Here is an 18,448-nt window from a genome sequence, read left to right as displayed (position 1 = left end):
CATACTTGTGGTTAACTTGACCATAAACATGATACTATTATAATTATGTGGTTGGAGAAGTCAGGAAGTCATCAAGGAACATATACTTTGGAATTGCAAGTATGTGTTCCAAATACTCTGAAAGTTTGATCCTATTACAGATTTTGTGTAAGTTCAAGAGAAATCACTTCCTAGATGGAGGAACATTTGCAAAGGTTGGCATGAAGATAATGTTCTAAATCTGTGTATGTGTTTTGTTTTATATTTATTAAACACCTGTTATGCATTGGGCCACAATATAGGTACCTTCCTTACAAATGCAACTGTATAGAGCATGGGTGGGGAACCTTTATTCTGCCAAGGGCCATTTGGATATTTATAACATAATTCTGGGGCCATACAAAATTATCAACTTAAAATTAGCCTGCTATATTTGGTCAAACATTTAACTAACTCACCCCTAATGCCTTGGCAGGGCCAGACCAAATGAATTTGCAGGCCTTATTTAGCCTGAGGGCCAGACAGTCCCCCCTGGTATAGAAGAAAAGATCAAAATGTCATCTTAAGTCCCTATAAAGGTATCTCAGAGACACTGCACATCATTAATAAAGTACAAAATATTTTCAAAGCATCAGGAATCAGAAAGATTTGAAGTATCCAGAATCAGTCTACTAGAATGTACTTTTTCATGCAGAAAAACCTAAGTGAGGTAATCAGCTCTTAAGAGTTTAATATCTTAAATCTATGGGCGTTAGAAGAGCTCCAGATTAAAGAGTACGGCACTTGTTTCAGTGGTGAGTTATTAAGGAATTGAGGAATCTCTATGTGTGACGGCCTTCGTCTTTATTCATTTTGGATAAAGACTTAACCCACCTCAAAAAAAAAAAAAAAATGAAGTTTATAGATTTTTTGTGTGTGACAATAGCCACTGGGCCTCTAATTATAGCCTTGAAAAAGATTCATACCCCAAAATAAAAGGATTCAGGAAAAGTCATGTGAATGACATAAGAAGAAATTTAAGTGCCTTTTAAAAATTGATTTGAGAGAGAGCAATTGACTTGTAATTGCTCCACTTATTTATGCATTTATTAGTTGTTTCTAGTATGTGCCCTGACTGGAGTTCAAATCCACAACCTTGGTGTATCAGGACGGTGCTCGAACCAACTGAGCTACCTGGCCTGGGCCTAAATGTCTCTTTATTATTATTACTAGAGGCCCGGTGCACGAAATTCATGCACTCCGGGGAGGGGGGGTTCCTCAGCCTGGCCTGTGCCCTCTCACAGTCCAGGACCTTTTGGGGGATGTCTGACTGATGGCTTAGGCCTGCTCCCTATAGGATGGCCTAAGCCCTCAGTTGGACATCTTTAGCACTGCCGTGGAGGCTAGAGAGGCTCCTGCCACAGCTGCTGCACTCGCCAGCCGTGAGCTCGGCTTCTGGCTGAGCGGTGCTCCCCCTGTGAGAGTGCACTGACCACCAGGGGGCAGCTCACGTCACAGTGACCAATTGCTCCACCGTTGGGTTAATTTGCATATTAGCCTTTTATTATATAGGATTATAGTTTTATTGATTTCAGAGAGGAAGGGAGAGGGAAAAAGATTTAGAAACATCAATGATCAGAGAGAATCATTGATTGGCTGCCTCCTGCATGCCCCCTATTGGGGATCGAGTCCGCAACCCGGGCATGTGCCCTTGACCGGAATTGAACCTGGGACCCTTCAGTCTGCAGGCCGATGCTCTATCAACTGAGCCAAACCAGCTAGGGCCTAAATGTCTTTTTTAAAAGTAAGTTGGCTGCTTTTAGTATTAGACTTTTTGGCTATCTGAATTTAATGGCATTTAAGGTATCAGATTGAGGCTACTTTGTCCATGTTTATCTCCAAGAAAGGAGAGGACTAGATACGACTTTATATGAAAGTAGGGTGATGAATATAGAGGGGCAGTTGGTCCGAGAGGCTTGCATCCCACTGCTGCCAACACATGTAACAGAATATAAGTCTAAGAGCTAAGAATTCTAACACGAAGAGCCTTAATTCCCAGCATAAGTTCTTCATCACCAGAAAGACCACTAGATGGTGCTCTTAGACACCCATTGTACTGACACATCCCATAAACATAAGATACTTTTCTTGCCTAGCCAAAATCTGAGTTCTAACTATCTGCTTTAAGTCTTAAGATGTAGCAAGAAAGAATGATCAGAAATCTGTTAAGTATGCAGACTATTTGGCATTTATATTCAGTCATTTATTTAGTTACAAAATTATTCCATTTTATGCGCTCCTGCCTTGTTGTCCACAAGAAGTCTTAAGACTTTAGCCTAGCCATCTCACCCTCCCTTTCAAGCTTTTGTCAACCTTTTTTTTTTTTACTTCATGGACACTCTTTCTTCCCCTTCCCCCACCCCTGACAATTCTTCCCACCCTGTGCAGATATTTTCCAAATAATACTCATTCTTTAGCTTACAGTAAAGATAACTATCTGCCTAGGATAAATTGTCCAAGGACTTATTCCCTCTGCATTTAATTTTTAAGAAAGTTTTATATTTTCATGCCAGAATAAGTACTTATACAGTTTGACTTCTTAGCAATCTCTGTTCCCTTCATACCAAACCCTACCCTGTACATCTGTATATAGCTACTGAGGACAGAAAGGACCCATTTTCCTACTTAATGGGGGGGGAGGGGGAAAGATTGTTATATGTACAAATAACTCATGTTTTTGCCCACAGATAGTCTTTATTTATTCTTTTAAAGTTCTTAGAATGCCAGTTTGGAAGACATTTTTTGATCATTACAATCATAGTTCATATATATATATGTTATTTTTTATTTTCATTTCATCTAAATTAACTCAGACTTGTCTTCTTCCCAGTTAGGCTGATATTGCAAAGTTTTACTCTATTGCTACAAAAGACCTCTCAGTAAGATCTGACATTTCGCTATTCTTTCTTTTAGAGTATTTTTAAACTTAGAATCAGTTATAAAGTTCCATATTTTAGCAGAAAATAAGAAATGAATACATTATGAAGTTAATTTACTTTTATAAGAAAATTATTAAATTTGAGACATTAAGAGAAAAAAACGTAAAGATTTATATGCGCTTAGAAAAAAAAAAGACAAATAAACCTCTCAAACTTTAGAAAGCCTAGAAACTTTTAAAATATTTTATTGAAAGACCAGGATCAATGTGTTTCAAAAAATATTCTTAATGGCATGGCTAAGTGACAAAGACAGAGATATCAAAAGAGGGAAGGCTTACTAAATGAAGATAATAAAAGATGATCAAGGGAAGAGAACAAAGAAACCACAAAATATGACAAATATACAAACCGAGAATCTGAATGAGCCAAGAAGGAATCTGAAGACAGTACTCAGAGTGATTCTAAAAAGTTATTATTCAAGTTTTTAAAACTTTGAAAGTTGAAACTTATCTTCAGAATTATTGGGTCTATTGGACAATATTAGTAGAAATGAATTATTTGTATTATTAATTTGCTCAACACATTTATTGAATATTTTCTGTACACTGAGCAGGGGGTGGGTATAGAGGTAAAAGAAATTATCTCTAATTTTTCCACAAGCTTCTTGTTTAGTAGAAGAACTCACAGTTTAGGTTTCTTTTTTTTTCTTTTTCTTTTTAAATAAATCTTTATTGTTCAGATTATTACAGGTGTTCCTCTTTTTTTTCCCCCCATAGCTCCCCTCCACCTGATTCCCCACCCCACCCCGTGCCCTTACCCCCCGCCACTGTCTTCATCCATAGGTGTAAGATTTTTGTCCAATCTCTTCCCTCACCTCTCACACCTCCTTCCCCCTGAGAATTGTCAGTCCACTCTCTTTCTATGTCCCTGATTCTATTATATTCACCAGCCCATTCTGTTCTTCAGATTTTTTATTCACTTGATTTTTAGATTCACTTGTTGGTAGGTATGTATTTGATGTCATTTTGTTGTTCATAATTTTTATCTTTACCTTTTTCTTCTTCTTCCTCTTCTTAAAGAATACCCTTCAGCATTTCATGTAATCCTGGTTTGGTGGTGATGAACTCCTTTAGCTTTTTCTTGTCTGTGAAGCTCTTTATCTGACCTTCAACTCTGAATGATAGCTTTGCTGGGTAGAGTAATCTTGGTTGTAGGTTCTTGCTATTCATCACTTTGAATATTTCTTGCCACTCCCTTCTGGCCTGCATAGTTTCTGCCGAGAAATCAGCTGACAGTCGTATGGGTGCTCCCTTGTAGATAACTAACCGTTTTTCTCTTGCTGCTTTCAAGATTCTCTCTTTGTCTTTTGCCCTTGGCATTTTAATTATGATGTGTCTTGGTGTGGTCCTCTTTGGATTCCTCTTGTATGGGGTTCTGTGCGCTTCCTGAACTTGTTTTTTTTTTTTTTTTTTTTAAGATATTTTTAGTGATTTCAGAGAGGAAGGGAGAGGGGAAGAGAGATAGAAACACCAATGATGAGAGAGAATCATCAGTCGGCTGCCTCCTATATGCCCCACACTAGGGATCGAGCCCACAGCCTGACCGGGCATCGAACTGTGACCTTCTGGTTCTTAGGTCGATGCTCAATCACTGAGCCATGCCAGCCGGGCATGACAGTTTAGTTTTCTTTGAAGAAAACATCAGGGGTGTTCTCACCTACCATCAATTATTTTGAAATAAATATACTAAATATGCACAGAATGTCCTAGATTTACTCTGTCTAATAGCCATATGTGCCTATTAAATTTAAATTAATTAAATAAAACTACAAATTCAGTTCAGCACAGATATAAAACCATTATTGCAGAAAGTTCTCTTGGACAGTGTCATTGTACATGTAATCAACAAGCCAGATGTGTGTATCAGTTTCCAGGACAGGATGGCACCCCCTTAGAATTCATTTGTTTATTCAGTTTTTTTTCATTCATTTAAGAAATTCTCATTGACTACCATTACTATTAGGCATTGGGCTAGGTGACAGAGATGTAAAAGTGGAAGTACATTCCCTACCATAGATGAGTTCATGGTCTGGTACTAGACCCAGATAGATAAACAAGTATAAGATAGCAGAATGGGTGGTGTGGTTAGGCAGTGCACAGGAAGTTGCAGTGAAGGCACAGTGGAGGGATCTAACCCAGCCGTTAGATTGTACTAGAAGTCTTCCATAGAATATGATGCTTGAATGGAAAGATAAGTAAAAGTTGTTCCATGGAAAAGAAGCAGAAGTATTGAAGGTAATGTGGAAAGAGACTGTGGCATATGTAAGGAAATGCAGGTAGTTTGGTATGGAGTTTAAGGTGCCCCTAGGGCAGTGGTAAAAGATGAGGCTGGGGGATAGGTAAAAGCCAGAGTATAAAGGATCTTCATTGTCTTGTTTTATTGTGAAGATGATGGGGAACCACTGAAAGATGTTAAGCTCTGAAGTGGCACAAATCACGTTTACATCTTACATAAGTCACACTAGGAAAAGTGGATGGAGAGATGGCACACAAGAAAAGGGAGACAAGATCAAAGTATGTTTTAGTAATCCAAGCAAGAAATGAGGATAGTTTGAATAAGGTAGACACAGATTCAGACTCAAGACATTTTTAAGGGTAGAAGCAACAAAATTGATTGCCTGCATTGAAAAGGAAAAAATATGAAGCCATTGATAAATTGAATAGCATATGTCCTCTGTGCCAGATGATTATCAGACTGCTCAATAGCCTCCCATTCTAAAAAAAGAGAGGGAGAGAGAGAAAGCCTGAAAGCTATCATCTAGCGAGGGTAACTGAGGGAGGTATTTCAAAGGGGATGTCTCTTCTAGCTGCAAGAGCTTATGCCCTGTTCACTAAAATAAGTAATCATGATGATCAAAGCAGATTGTGTGTGAGAAAGTGCTTTGTAAACTTAAAGTGCTATATAAATTTATGGTACTTATAATTTGGATACTAAGCTCTTTGGTTTAATGCCAAGCAATGGGGCTTAAACTATAGTATCTTAAACAGGAACTGAGGGAGGAGAAAAATGACAGATTATTTTCAGTGTAGAAAAATTTGGGGAGAATAAGTACATAATAATTGCAAATATAATTGAAATTAAGCTGATTTTTATGCCTGCTAGATAAAGTCTCCCTGCATTATAGGAAGTCCTTATTTTTGTGTGAATGTGTATGTATATGTGGTGACGGTAGAGGCTGAGATAACATTTACAGTCTTGGTTGGAAACCACTAGGGATTCATAGTTAAACTAGAGGCCCAGTGCATGAATTCATGCACGGGTAGGGTCCCGAGGGGGTGGGGGTGGGGGGACCAGGATGCAATCAGACCTCCGGGTGGGTGTTGGGACGCCCTTGCTGGCCTAGAATCCGGATCCATCCCGGTGACGTTTGTGCCAGTTGTCGAGAGCCACCTGGCAGCCACTTTTATATCCTTTCTTCTGCGATGTGTGAGGCCGACTTCCAGGAGGCTGTCACTGCTGTCAGGATTGTGCTGGTGGCGCTGGTCCATCGGTGCCTGGCCCGTTCTCTGGCGAGCAGACCTGCAGGGCTATTGAGGGAGTGGCTGCCACCAGGCTGGTGGGCTGCCAGGACAGGTCTGTCAGCTGAGTGGTGCTCCCACTGTGGGAGCGCACTGACCACCAGGGGGCAGCTCCTGCATTGAGTGCCCCCTGGTAGTCAGCCCGCGTCATAGCAACCGGTCGTTCCAGTCGTTCTGGCCGTTCCAGTTGTTCTGGCCGTTCCAGTTGTTCTGGCTGTTCCAGTTGTTCTGGCTGTTCCAGTCTTTCTGGTTGTTCAGTCTCTTAGGCTTTTATATATATAGATATTATTTGGAAATAGTAGCCTAGGCGTGTGGCCAGAAAAGCCAAAAATATGCTGAATGGTACTTAGAAAGGGTTTTTTAAAATTAAAAAAACACCTTTACTTTTAATAGGCTGTTATAATTTTGCTTATTTTTTTGTTTTGTTTTTCATTAAAATTTGGTGGTACTAGAGAAAGGCAACTCGGTTATCTGGGACATGGTAGGGGGTAATAGGATTGCCACAGTATGAAATTATGCCACTTTTCATTGTATGAAAAAACAGTGGTATGAGTAAATTATACTAAATAATTAAAAGTGTGGCTAGATTTGCTCAATAAATCTTAATTTTCTGGAAATAGGGGGCCTGAGAAAGGTGAGTGCAGCCACTTATCTAATGGGCATAACTACTTAGAACCTAGCAGAGAACCAAGAAGTAATGGCCAGGAGGGGGGGAGAAAAAGGGGGAGGAATGGTGTACCTCTGAGTAATCAAAAGGTTACTTATACTCAAAAGGTTCATATTGTATCCTGAAAGGCATATATAAACCCATTCATCTTACTTGTGGGAGGGGTCCTTGCCCAGACTGTATTTGCTGTTACTTTAGACAACAGCTCAAGAATATTAAAGGCAGCATGTTAATAAGAGATGAATAAGAGAACAAGGAGTAAGAATTTATGTTAAAACTGCAAGAGAAAAGGAAGAAAAATTACAAAATCTAGACACAACACAACATTCTGAGTTGCTTAATGTAATAGAAAACAGTTCTTAATACCATAGCAATCCTGGAAATGTATTCTATAGAATAAAAAGTGTCCTTTTTTTTTTTCTATATGTGTGTTGTTGTTTTTTAATCCTCGCCAGAGGATATGATTCCTTTGATGAGAGAGAGAGAGGAGAGAGAGAGAGAGAGAGAGGGAGAGAGAGAGAGAGAGAGATTGAATGAGAGAGAAACATCAATTGGTTGTACCCGGGCTGGGGATCAAACCCGAAACCTTCTGGTATACAGGACTAGGCTCCAATTAACTGAACCACTTGGCCAGGTCCCTATAGGTGTTTTTTAAATTGAGGTATACTTGACATACATTATATTAGTTTCAGGATGATTTGATATTTGAATATATAAGAATATTTTTAAATTTTTTTATTGATTAAGGTATTACATGTGTCCATATCCCCCATTGCCCCCCCACCCCACTCCCATACATGCCCTCACCCCCCAGTGTCTTGCATCCATTGGTTATGCTTATATGCATGCATACAAGTCCTTTGGTTGATCTCTTACCTCCCTCCCCCGTCCCCAGCCTTCCCGCTGTAATTTGACAGTCTGTTCGATGCTTCTCTGCCTCTGTATCAATCTTTTTGTTCATCTATATAAAAATATTTTTAATAATGATCCAGATAATTAAGAAAAGTTCAAATAATATTTAGTATACTTCAAAAAAGGGAAGTATTATGTTATAGGTTAAAATTTTATAAAATATGCTTAAGATTAAAAAAAGAGTTTTGATGCTTAAATGAAAAATTATTATCTTAAAAACAACAGCAACAAAAACATTTTGAATTCTTCATGCCTTAAAAATGCCAGACAAATGAAGCTGTGCTAGGCTTTCATATATTTACTAGAGGCCCGGTGCACAGATTCATGCACCAGTGGGGTCCCTCGGCCTGGCTTGCACCTTCTTGCAATACGGGACCCCTTGGGGGATGTCAGACTGCCAGTTTCAGCCCGATCCCCGCAGGCCAGGCAAGGGACCCCACTGGTGCATGGGGCCTCTAGTATGCATATAAGATTTTTGGTTAAACTCTTCCTGCCCTCCTCCCTCCCCACTTCTCTCTGAGATTCATCAGTCTGTTCCATGTTTCCATGCCTGTGCATTGAGTGTTTGCCCCCTGGTGGTCAGTGCGTGTCATAGCTAACAGTCGAACAGGCTTTTATATATATCAATTTTTAATTGTTGATTTATTTTTGTTATTCCAAAAACGATAGAGGCTGACATTTTAAATAATTTCTAAAACACTGGCTGTGGTAAATTCACAAATGGAAAATCTATAATGTTCTCTAAGAAAACCCAGATATTAATGGGTAGGGAGAATGGTTGCAAGCAGTCTTATTCTTATCAGAGAAGCTTGAGTATAAAACTATAGGGTCTTTCTTATGAGCCAAGTCTTTTGTCTTCAAAATTACTAGCATTGGGCTTGTCTTCAACTTAACTAAGCAAGCTACATATTACAGTTTTTTTAGTACCAAAAAAAGGTCGAAAAAAATCTTTTGAAATATGGTTGCAATCTTTTGTTAATATATCTTTTAATTCTTAAAAAGGTATGATACCTTTATGGAAAAAATATTAAAAGATCAGAACAAACATTCCTGCATCATCCCCATTTTGCTCCTTAGAACATTTTACCTGTTGTCTGTCTACATGTAAAGCTGAATTCTTGCATGTCTGCCTGTTGTTGCTGTTAGTTTGAGGTAGGATTTTTATGGAGCATATTCTGTAACAAAGCAGATGTCTGAAATATGCTGACAGCCGTGGAATTGGTATAGTTTCAAAATGCTTCTATAATCGTTCACCTAAGGCTAAAAAGAGTCAGAAAACTTTTCTTGATTGAAGTATATTACTACCTTGAACTTCATGTAGAATAACCCTTCTAAATTTATTGTAATTAAGGATTATAGTGATTAAATGGCAGATTAGAAGTTTAAAATTATTAAAATATTTGTGGTAATGGGTGTGGCGAGTGCTCTCAGTAGTGGAAATTGAAGGTTATAAATAGTCTTCATTTAAAATGGCTATGTGTTAATATTATAATACATTTATAATGAGTAGAAATTAATTTAGCGGTTAAAAAACCTTGTATATTTTGCAATCTTGTTTTTCTTCTTTTTTTATTTTTTAAATAGTGTTTGCCAACTCTGAGCCGGTGCCAGGATTCCAGGGGGATACCCTGCAACTAGCATTCATTGACCTCAGACAAGTAAGATGTAATAATGTCCTTCTCGTTTATCGCCTTTTTCCCCCTTTTTAATGTTATAGGAATGCTTGTTTGCCTGAAACAACCTGTCTTTAGAAAAATGCTTCTTTGATAACTATGTATTTGGCCCAGTTTTTATTCAGTGTCTCAACTCCACAGAGAATTCTCTTCGGGTAACATAATCATTACCCGCTAAGCACATGACTAAAGAACAATTTTATACTTTGATTTAGTGATACTTGGATTTTAAGTTATTTCTTAATTATGTCATGATCACATGTGAAAATTGGTGTGTAGAACATTAGTGTCAGGACCCAAGTTAAAGGTAAATTATTACATTCTATGTAGGAGTCTCTTGCTTAGAATTTTGTCAGTGGTAACGAATGCTATTTTTATAAGTTTTCTGTATGCCTTCAGAAAGAAGGTTAAAATTAAAGAGGTAATTATATATTTATATAATTCTTTTCTAGTACATAATTCAAAGTGTAGTAACAAATATGATAATTTTTAGATGTATTCATTTTACTACTCTTGAACACCTCTACTCTATTGTCATTTTCTTTATTTTCTCCGTTACTCTTTTTTCCTTTCCCCCCATATTTTTTTTCTTATTCCTTTCTTCTTCTTTCCTCCTCCTTTTTCTTTTCCTTTCTTAATCCTAGGATTAAGGAGCTTAATAAAGCTGGGAGGCACAAGAGTGTGGAGGAGGGTGGATCCAAGTGAGAGGGCTCAGGAGAATTGACAACAGGCGTGACTGCTGCCCTTGGCAAGAAGAACCAAGTGGAGATGCAGTTAAAATAAAGACGCTGTGCTCTTGGTCTGTTTATGGTCCCATCCCCTTTGGGGAATGGAGATGACGAGATGGGGCTCCACCACTGGTATGAATAGATGCTACCCCATTGATGTTTAGAGAAGGGCCAATTTGAGCAGTTAAGGAGCTCTGATTTAAGGAAGTGTTTAAGAGTAGAGCTGTTTTTGCTCTAATTCCAAACAGTGTTCAATAAGTATTTATGAACTATTATGTACTGGTTATTTGAAGAGGGACGATGTGGTTGAAATAGATACAATGGTAATATAAGACACAGTTTCATTCTTATGGAGCTTTAAAATCCTTTGGAGAAGCAAAACACCCACGAACTGTTAGGAATACTTACAAGACAGTGAGTCATATAGAAATAAATGGTATAGCTTCAGTTAGGGTTTAGAAGGAAAGTGAAAAAGCAATTCCTGTCTCTCTATTGTGTTTGTAAAGCCTGAACATATGAAATATATTTGTATTTATTTCTGTTTGCAATCAGTGCTTATGTATTATGCCAAACAAAGAGTACTGTGGATGACCTAGCTCTATATGTGATTAGCCTTACTAATAGGGGAAGATAGTGGAAAATGAAGAAGGCAAACTGAATTTCCACACCAGTTTACCAGAATATGTTCTTTCTATTGAAGCTAGATCCATTTTCTGTAGACGGAGTTCTGTTATAGTCCTTTTGCTCTGAACAAGCTGATGATCTAATATAGGAAACTGAGTCCTTTTGCAAGTTGGAAATAGGTTTGGTTGTATATTCATTTTCCGGTTAGGTTATGGACACTTACTGGGGTATGCTTCCCTATTGCAAGAACATGAAATGTCCCCCAGTGCAGAGTATGTGATTTGGAGATAGCTCCCATTACATACAAATAATCTGTTTACAGAAACTTGACATTTATTTTGTGACATTTTCTTAGTTTTATATGAATTTGTATGGAGTTAACTAGTTTATAATCTCACTGTAAGATTGTGAATAGGACCACAAGTTTATTAAACTAGTTGATAAAGCTTCTGTTCCTTGATTTGTCCAGATAAGTGGTTGGTTTAATGCAGATTAAAACTGATCCCAAGTACTTTTTTCCTTCAAAGACAATCATCACTTGACAGCAAAGCCTCTTTACAAGCATATAGCTCCCTAGGGAATTATTATTAAGGCATACTTATAAATATTAATAAACATCTCAAGTCTTTTTGGCTGATTTTACTCTTCAAGTGTGTGCACTTAGAGGCATTAAGTCCTGGTTGACTTTTCCTCATCAATGTAATTTCTTTAAGAGACTTTGAAGTGAATTAAAAAATCTATTATGAAACATTTAGAATTCTGAAGTCTATTGTGACACATGTAGTAGAACTTTTAAAAGATTTATATAGAAATAACTAATATAAAACACAATTTTATATTAGTAATTATAATTGGTAGTTAATATGCAGTGGAAGTGACTAGTGGATAGAAAATTTTGATGAGCTAAATTTTTATGTGTTGATTTTTCTATTTTTAAAAGGGGCTTAAATTATTTCCCCTGACTATTAATGTTAAAATGTAATCATATTCTGTTCTTATTCTTTTGTATTCTAAAACAAGAGGATGCAGTTAAGTCTTGTCTTTAGGTGCTAGACCACTGTGACATAACTTGAATTTCGTGATTTCAGAGGTCTGGATTTAATAACTTGATAAGGAAAGTTATGTTTCACCTATATTTGTTTTTGAAATTAATTTATAAACAGTTAAGTGGTGAAATGTCAAGTATGGGAATTGGCCAAAAATAAAATTAGTCTTGAAAACTAAAGTCTAATATGCGGGGATACAAACTTTTGTATCAGATGTCAGTGATTATTTAACTAAGAATGCCTTCAAGTTTCAATAGTGTTACATTCCTGACTTCATAAAGATATTTTATAGCATATTATTTTAACACTTTTATATGAAGTAGCTTATCACCAAACATAAAGAGGGTGTTAACACTTTTATTTACATTTCAGTTGAGTTTCTACACTTTTCCTTTTTTTTTTTTTTCCTAGTCTGTGATCCATTTCTGTCTTAATAGGGTGGCTGACAGTTCTTTTCAAGTATACTTAGAAAGGCAAAAGAGCCCTTTTCATAGTACTTATAAGGGGTCATGCTTCTGTTTTTTGGTTTGAATTTGATACTGCTTCGTGAATTGCTGGGTATGAAAGATTAGGAAGTAGGTCCAGTGGTCAAATTTTACCTGCCCACCCGGACTTTGCCCTGAGGTCAAACTCCTGATATTTGCTGTTCTGAATAGAGGAGTTGATGACAAGTATGAGCTGATACAAGAGGAAAGTTAGAACCATATCAAAGCTGAAGGCAAGAGAATTGGGACTCAATGAGAGACTGTAGCTAAAAGATGGATCATCAGAATTGCCCTCTTCTCAAGAAAAGGAAATAGCTGACCTGTGAGTGAAAAGACTTTATCATCCTGCCAATCATATGCTTGCTAATGGAAGCCAGTTATCTCAACAATATCTTAAGGCCCACTGCCCCAAAAGACAATGGGGAGGATTCGCAGTACTGATACTGCTTTATGTGAATATACTGCCTCAGTCAATTTTCAGTGTGCTGCTTGAACATGATTAGTATGTGTAAACTTTTTCTAAGTAAAACCTATCATCCTCCTACACCCAGTTCTGAAATTAAGTCACTAAATGATAAAGGACTTTGATATACTTATGTGTGTCTGATTTTAACAAAGAGCATCTATTTTGTTAACTACAATCTTTCAAATAGATTGCAGATGAATATGTAAACGTCTTTTGACAGTGTATGAGAACCTTAACATTTTAAAATTATTTTTATTATAAGACTATATAATATATAGCACTTAGTGATAATTTTAATAACTCGTTTTTAATACATAGAAATATTTCACTAAATATCACTAGAAAATGAGGTGTCCTATATAACTGAGATTAATTTTCCACCAAAACTTTTAAAATGTAGCCAGTTTAATAGGAAATTTTAAAATATATCTCTTGCCTTCATTGCTTCTTATTGAGCATAATTCTCACGGTAAATTGAGCACCCATGGCTCACTAATCTTAATACTAAATCCTCTTTACCTGGTCCTATTTCACTTTGTGATAAGTTAGACTGGTAATATATCATTGCTGCATTTGATAATATCTTGATTGTCATTTAGGCAGTATGAAAAAGCTTAGGTAGGTTGGTTGATAATGCAGGTGGGATTGAAGCTAATAAAACAATATCTTACCCAGAGAATGTTGGTTAATGTACTGTTATCACCCTCAAGCAGTGTTTCATAAAGTGTTTTTTCTAGGAATACTGATTTCTCAAGATGAGAAAATATTTCTTTTTTCAAAAAGGTTTCAAGTCAGGTATGTTTAAGAAACTGTGATTCCTTCTTAGAGACTTACCATGTACATTCGAATTGCAAGAGCTGAGAAATTTTGCAGTAACCCAGCATTTCCCATACTCAACACTTCCCTCACTCATTTTGGGTTGTATTACATGAAACTTACTTTGTGAAATGTTGCTTCAAGTCAAGACTCTGGCAGCCTCCTCTAGATGTCTATCTTTGACAGTTTGGGATCAACAAATTTTTAAAATAGTGACTTGGATAAATACATAGAAGAAATATGAATTATATACATAGATTACATAAAGCTAGGAGAGTTACCTAAGATGATAGAAGAATCAAAATGCCCTCAGTACGCTTGAGTGATAAGCCAAAGCCAACAAAGTGAAATTTAGCAAGGGAAATATTAAGTGCTGTATTTAACTTTTTAAAATTAAGTTTAAAAAAAAGACAGGCTGTAGGAAGTCTGACTCATAATATGGAAAAGATCTAGTAGTTTTAGTTAACCTCTGAATGCACCAACATTGTGCTGGGGCTTCTTAGATTGCATTAATGAGCGTGTGGTGTTTGGGTTAGACCACTGCACTTTGGGGCTAAGACTGTGTCTCAAGTATTGCATGATATGGGCACACACACTGGAGAGCATGTGAGAGAATTACAAGACTAGTGAGGGCTCAGATACCTAGAAGTGCCTTTTAAAAATCTAGGAATATTTTGGCTAAAGCTTTAGAGAGGTATACTCATAAGTGGTTCTTATTAGACTAGATATGAGTCAAGTATACCATTTTCTTTTTTCTATTAAAATCCTAAGTTATAAAAATTTCTTATAATTCTTCTTTCCCCATCCAGGATTAGGTCCTGTTTTCAGGTATTTGATTTTAAGCAAACTAGGGAAAAGAGGAATGATCATTCCTCTGAACCATGTGTAGACAATTTGAGAAAGGATTTGAATTTTGCAAAATATATCTATATCTCATAAAACTTTTCAAATAAAGTACTAGAGGCCTGGTGCATGAAATTCATGCATGGGGGAGGGGGGTGTCCCTCAGCCCATCCTGCACCCTCTCCAATCTGGGACCCCTTGAGGGATGTCTGACCACCCATTTGTGAGAGAGATGTCTAAACGGGTGTTTGGACATCCCTCTCACAATCCAGGACTGCTGGCTCCCAACTGCCCTCCCCTGCAGGCCTGGTCCCCCCCAACTGCCCTCCCCTGCAGGCCTGGTTCCCCCCAACTGTCCTCCCCTGCAGGCCTGGTCTCCCTCAACTGCCCTCCCTTGCAGGCCTGGATCCCCCCCCAACTGCCCTCCCCTGCAGGCCTGGTCTCCCTCAACTGCCCTCCCCTGCAGGCCTGGGTCCCCCCCAACTGCCTGGTCTCCCTCAACTGCCCTCCTCTGCCAGCCTGGTCACCCCCAACTGCCCTCTTCTGCTGGCCTGGTCACCCCTAACTTCCCACAACTGCCCTCCCCTGAAGGCCATCTTGTGCCGGCCATCTTGTGTCCACATGGGGGCAGCCATCTTTGACCACATGGGGGCGGCCATCTTGTGTCTTGGTGTGACAGTCAATTTGCATATTACTCTTTTATTAGATAGGATAACTTATATTCAGGCAAATCATAGGTCTACTATTGCTGATTTTCCACAAATTGAATACATCTCTTCAACACCCAGGTCAAGAAAGGAAACTTGACTGATAGATACCTCAAAAGAGACCCCACCCCTCACTTCACTTCTCACAATCATTAATTACCCTTCTCCCCCTTAAAGCATAACCACTATCATGAGTTGTAATACAATTGATAAATTTAGCTGATTTTGAACTTTGTATACATGAAATCATATAGTATCAACTTTTTGGTTCTGCCTTTTTTTACTCAATATTTTGTATGTGAGATTTATCCATGTTGTTAATGTAGTTGTGGTTCTATTCATTCCCTTTGCTGGGTATGAATAAATAAACCATAATTTATTACACAAATAAACCATAATTTATACATTCCACTATTGATGGACATATAAGTTGATTCTAGTTTTACTGTTACAAATTATGCTAACATGACATCCTTTTGCGTGTCTTTTGGTGAGCATATGCTCACATTTCTGTTGAGGTATTTACCGAGGAGTGGGATTGCTGAGGCAGGGAGTGATATGTATGTGATCAGTTTGGATAGATACTGTGAAGCAGTTTTCCAAAGCAAGAGTGCTAGTTCATACTTCAGCCAGCAATGCAGGAGAATTTTTTTGCTCTACATCCTTGTTACCACTTGATACTATCTGTCTCTTCCATTTTAGCCATTCCAGTGGGTAGATAGTAGTTTTACATTGTGTTTTTTTAAAAAAACTTTTCTTTTCTTTATTGATTAAGGTATTACATATGTGTCCTTATCCCCTCGTTACCTCCCTCCCCCTGCTCATGCCCTCATCCCCCTGGTGTCTGTGTCTATTGGTTATGCTTATATGCATGCATACATTGTGGTTTTAATCAACATTTCTTTTATGACTTATAAAATTGAAATCTGTTTCATATATTTATTGTCCATTTGAATATTTTCTTTTGTGAATAACCTGTTCAGGGTTTTGTTTTGTTTTTGTATGTGTGTTTTGGGTTGGTTGGTTTTTTTTTTTGCCATTTTTTTTTCTATTGGATTTCTACTTTTACTGATTTGTAAGTTCTTTGTATATTCTGAATATGAGTCCTTTGTCAATTATATATATATATTACAAATATGTTCTGCTTTGTGGCTTGTCTGTTCATTCTTAGTGATGTCTTTTAATGAGCAGAAGTTCATAACTTTAATGAAATCCAGGTTATCATATTTTCCCTTTATGGTTTTTTTTAATGTTCTGTTTAAGAAGTCTTTGCCTACCCCTAAAATTATAAAGATACTTTCCTATGTTTTCTTCTAAAGTTTTATTGTTTTACCAGTCACACTTAAGTTTATAATCTATCTGAAATTGATTTTTATACATAGTGTGGAGTGTAAGGTTCAAGATTCATATTATTTTATATGGTTATCCAGTTGACCCAGCATTATTTATTGAAAATAATTTAATCTCTTAGTATTTTAAAGTAAAATAATCGTAAAACACAAAACTGTGAGACATAAATGATATATGCCTCCAATGTAAAAGTAAAATTATTTCCATGTCTTTCAGTTAACTGTATGCTTATATTTTATGGTTTATGTCATCCCTCATTCACAAATTAGTTGTAGGGTTGAGGTTTTTTAAATTCTAGCCTCACTATACTCTTACTACAACAAAGGTACATTTACAAATAGAGCGATTCTAGAGTAAGTATTCATAACAATATCAGCAATATAAAAGCTAAACTACAAGCCCAGGAGGACAGGACTCACCTGTATTTGTTCCCTGCTGTACATCCATTGCTTACCACTATTCCTGGCACAGAATAAACAATCAAGTGTTGAATAAGTGAATGCAAATTTTTTAGCTATACTAAAAAGTGTTTTGTTGTGGGTTTATTTTTCTGTTGTTTGTGTTTTTTGTTTTGTTTGTTTTGTTTTGCATTCTACTTAAGTTATGTTCCATATAAACAAACATTCTTTAAAGGCGGTAATTTTTTTCTATTTCAGTTATTTTTTATGAAAGTATTTCTAAAAATATATGACACATTTCTCTGCCTTCTCAAGTAAAAAGTGTAACAAATGTATTTTTTTATTTATCTTATTCACCATTATGGATACTAAAATAGTGCTATAAGTTATTTCTAAGAAATGTTGTCATTGCTCCAAAACCAATTCATATTCTATCAATAAATAAATATTTTGGACAGGGGGATTTTATAAATTTAGACAAAAGCAATATACATTTTAAGTGATCAACAATGACTGAATATAAAGCAGAACTTCAAGCAGCATTTCCTGTTGTTTAAAACAGTGAGTCATGAAGAAAGTAAACTGTGGTCAAATAAGTTTAGGAAAGCCGAAACCGGTTTGGCTCAGTGGATAGAGCGTCAGCCTGCGGACTGAAGGGTCCCAGGTTCGATTCCGATCAAGGGCATGTACCTTGGTTGCGGGCACATCCCCAGTAGGGGGTGTGCAGGAGGCGGCTGATCGATGTTTCTCTCTCATCGATGTTTCTCTCTCATCGATGTTTCTAACTCTCTATCCCTCTCCCTTCCTCTCTGTAAGAAATCAATAAAATATATTAAAAAAAATAAGTTTAGGAAATCCTGCATATTGTGTCCCTCTCTTATAAAGTTTACAATTTCATCAGCACATTAAAGGCTCTGAGAAATCCTAGAGTAAAGGTGTATCTCTTTCTCCAAAATCCTGTTTGATTACTGAATACTTTTCACAAATGAAAAGCTCTGGCTGTCCTGTAAAACAGTTATATAGTACACAGTTTGAAACCACTGAGGTACCTGGACCACTGTTGAATTACATTAGTGTGTGGATTCCTGGGGCTGGACCAGATAAAACAAAGCACTATGGCAGCAAATAGATAAGCCTTTCAGTATATCTGTGTAATTTATATATTAAAATGCAAATAATACAAAAATGATGAAAAGTAGTATTTAAGTTTTCCAAAAAAATTGTTGAACTTCCTTTTTCAGATGATTGTGTGAAAGAT

General features: G+C 37.0%; 1 protein-coding gene across 3 annotated transcripts in view; it reads left to right on the top strand.

Moving 5' to 3' along the window:
- EXOC6 (exocyst complex component 6) overlaps nt 1-18,448 on the top strand; it is a 141,075-nt gene that overhangs the window by 101,110 nt on the left and 21,517 nt on the right. For 2 of the 3 annotated variants that reach the window (XM_080642157.1, XM_080642158.1), the window contains exon 20: nt 9,639-9,712. In XM_080642157.1, coding sequence (XP_080498283.1) covers nt 9,639-9,712 — 74 coding nt within the window. Of the gene's footprint in view, nt 1-9,638; nt 9,713-10,371; nt 10,588-18,448 lie in introns of all 3 variants that reach the window. The other variant, XR_013959069.1, reaches the window with a different exon arrangement.

The sequence above is a fragment of the Plecotus auritus genome, assembly GCF_963455305.1.
Source record: "Plecotus auritus genome assembly, chromosome: 9".
Taxonomy (NCBI): domain Eukaryota; kingdom Metazoa; phylum Chordata; class Mammalia; order Chiroptera; family Vespertilionidae; genus Plecotus; species Plecotus auritus.
The sequence above is the reverse complement of the archived record's forward strand: the minus strand, read 5'-3'. Positions and strand labels throughout refer to the sequence as shown.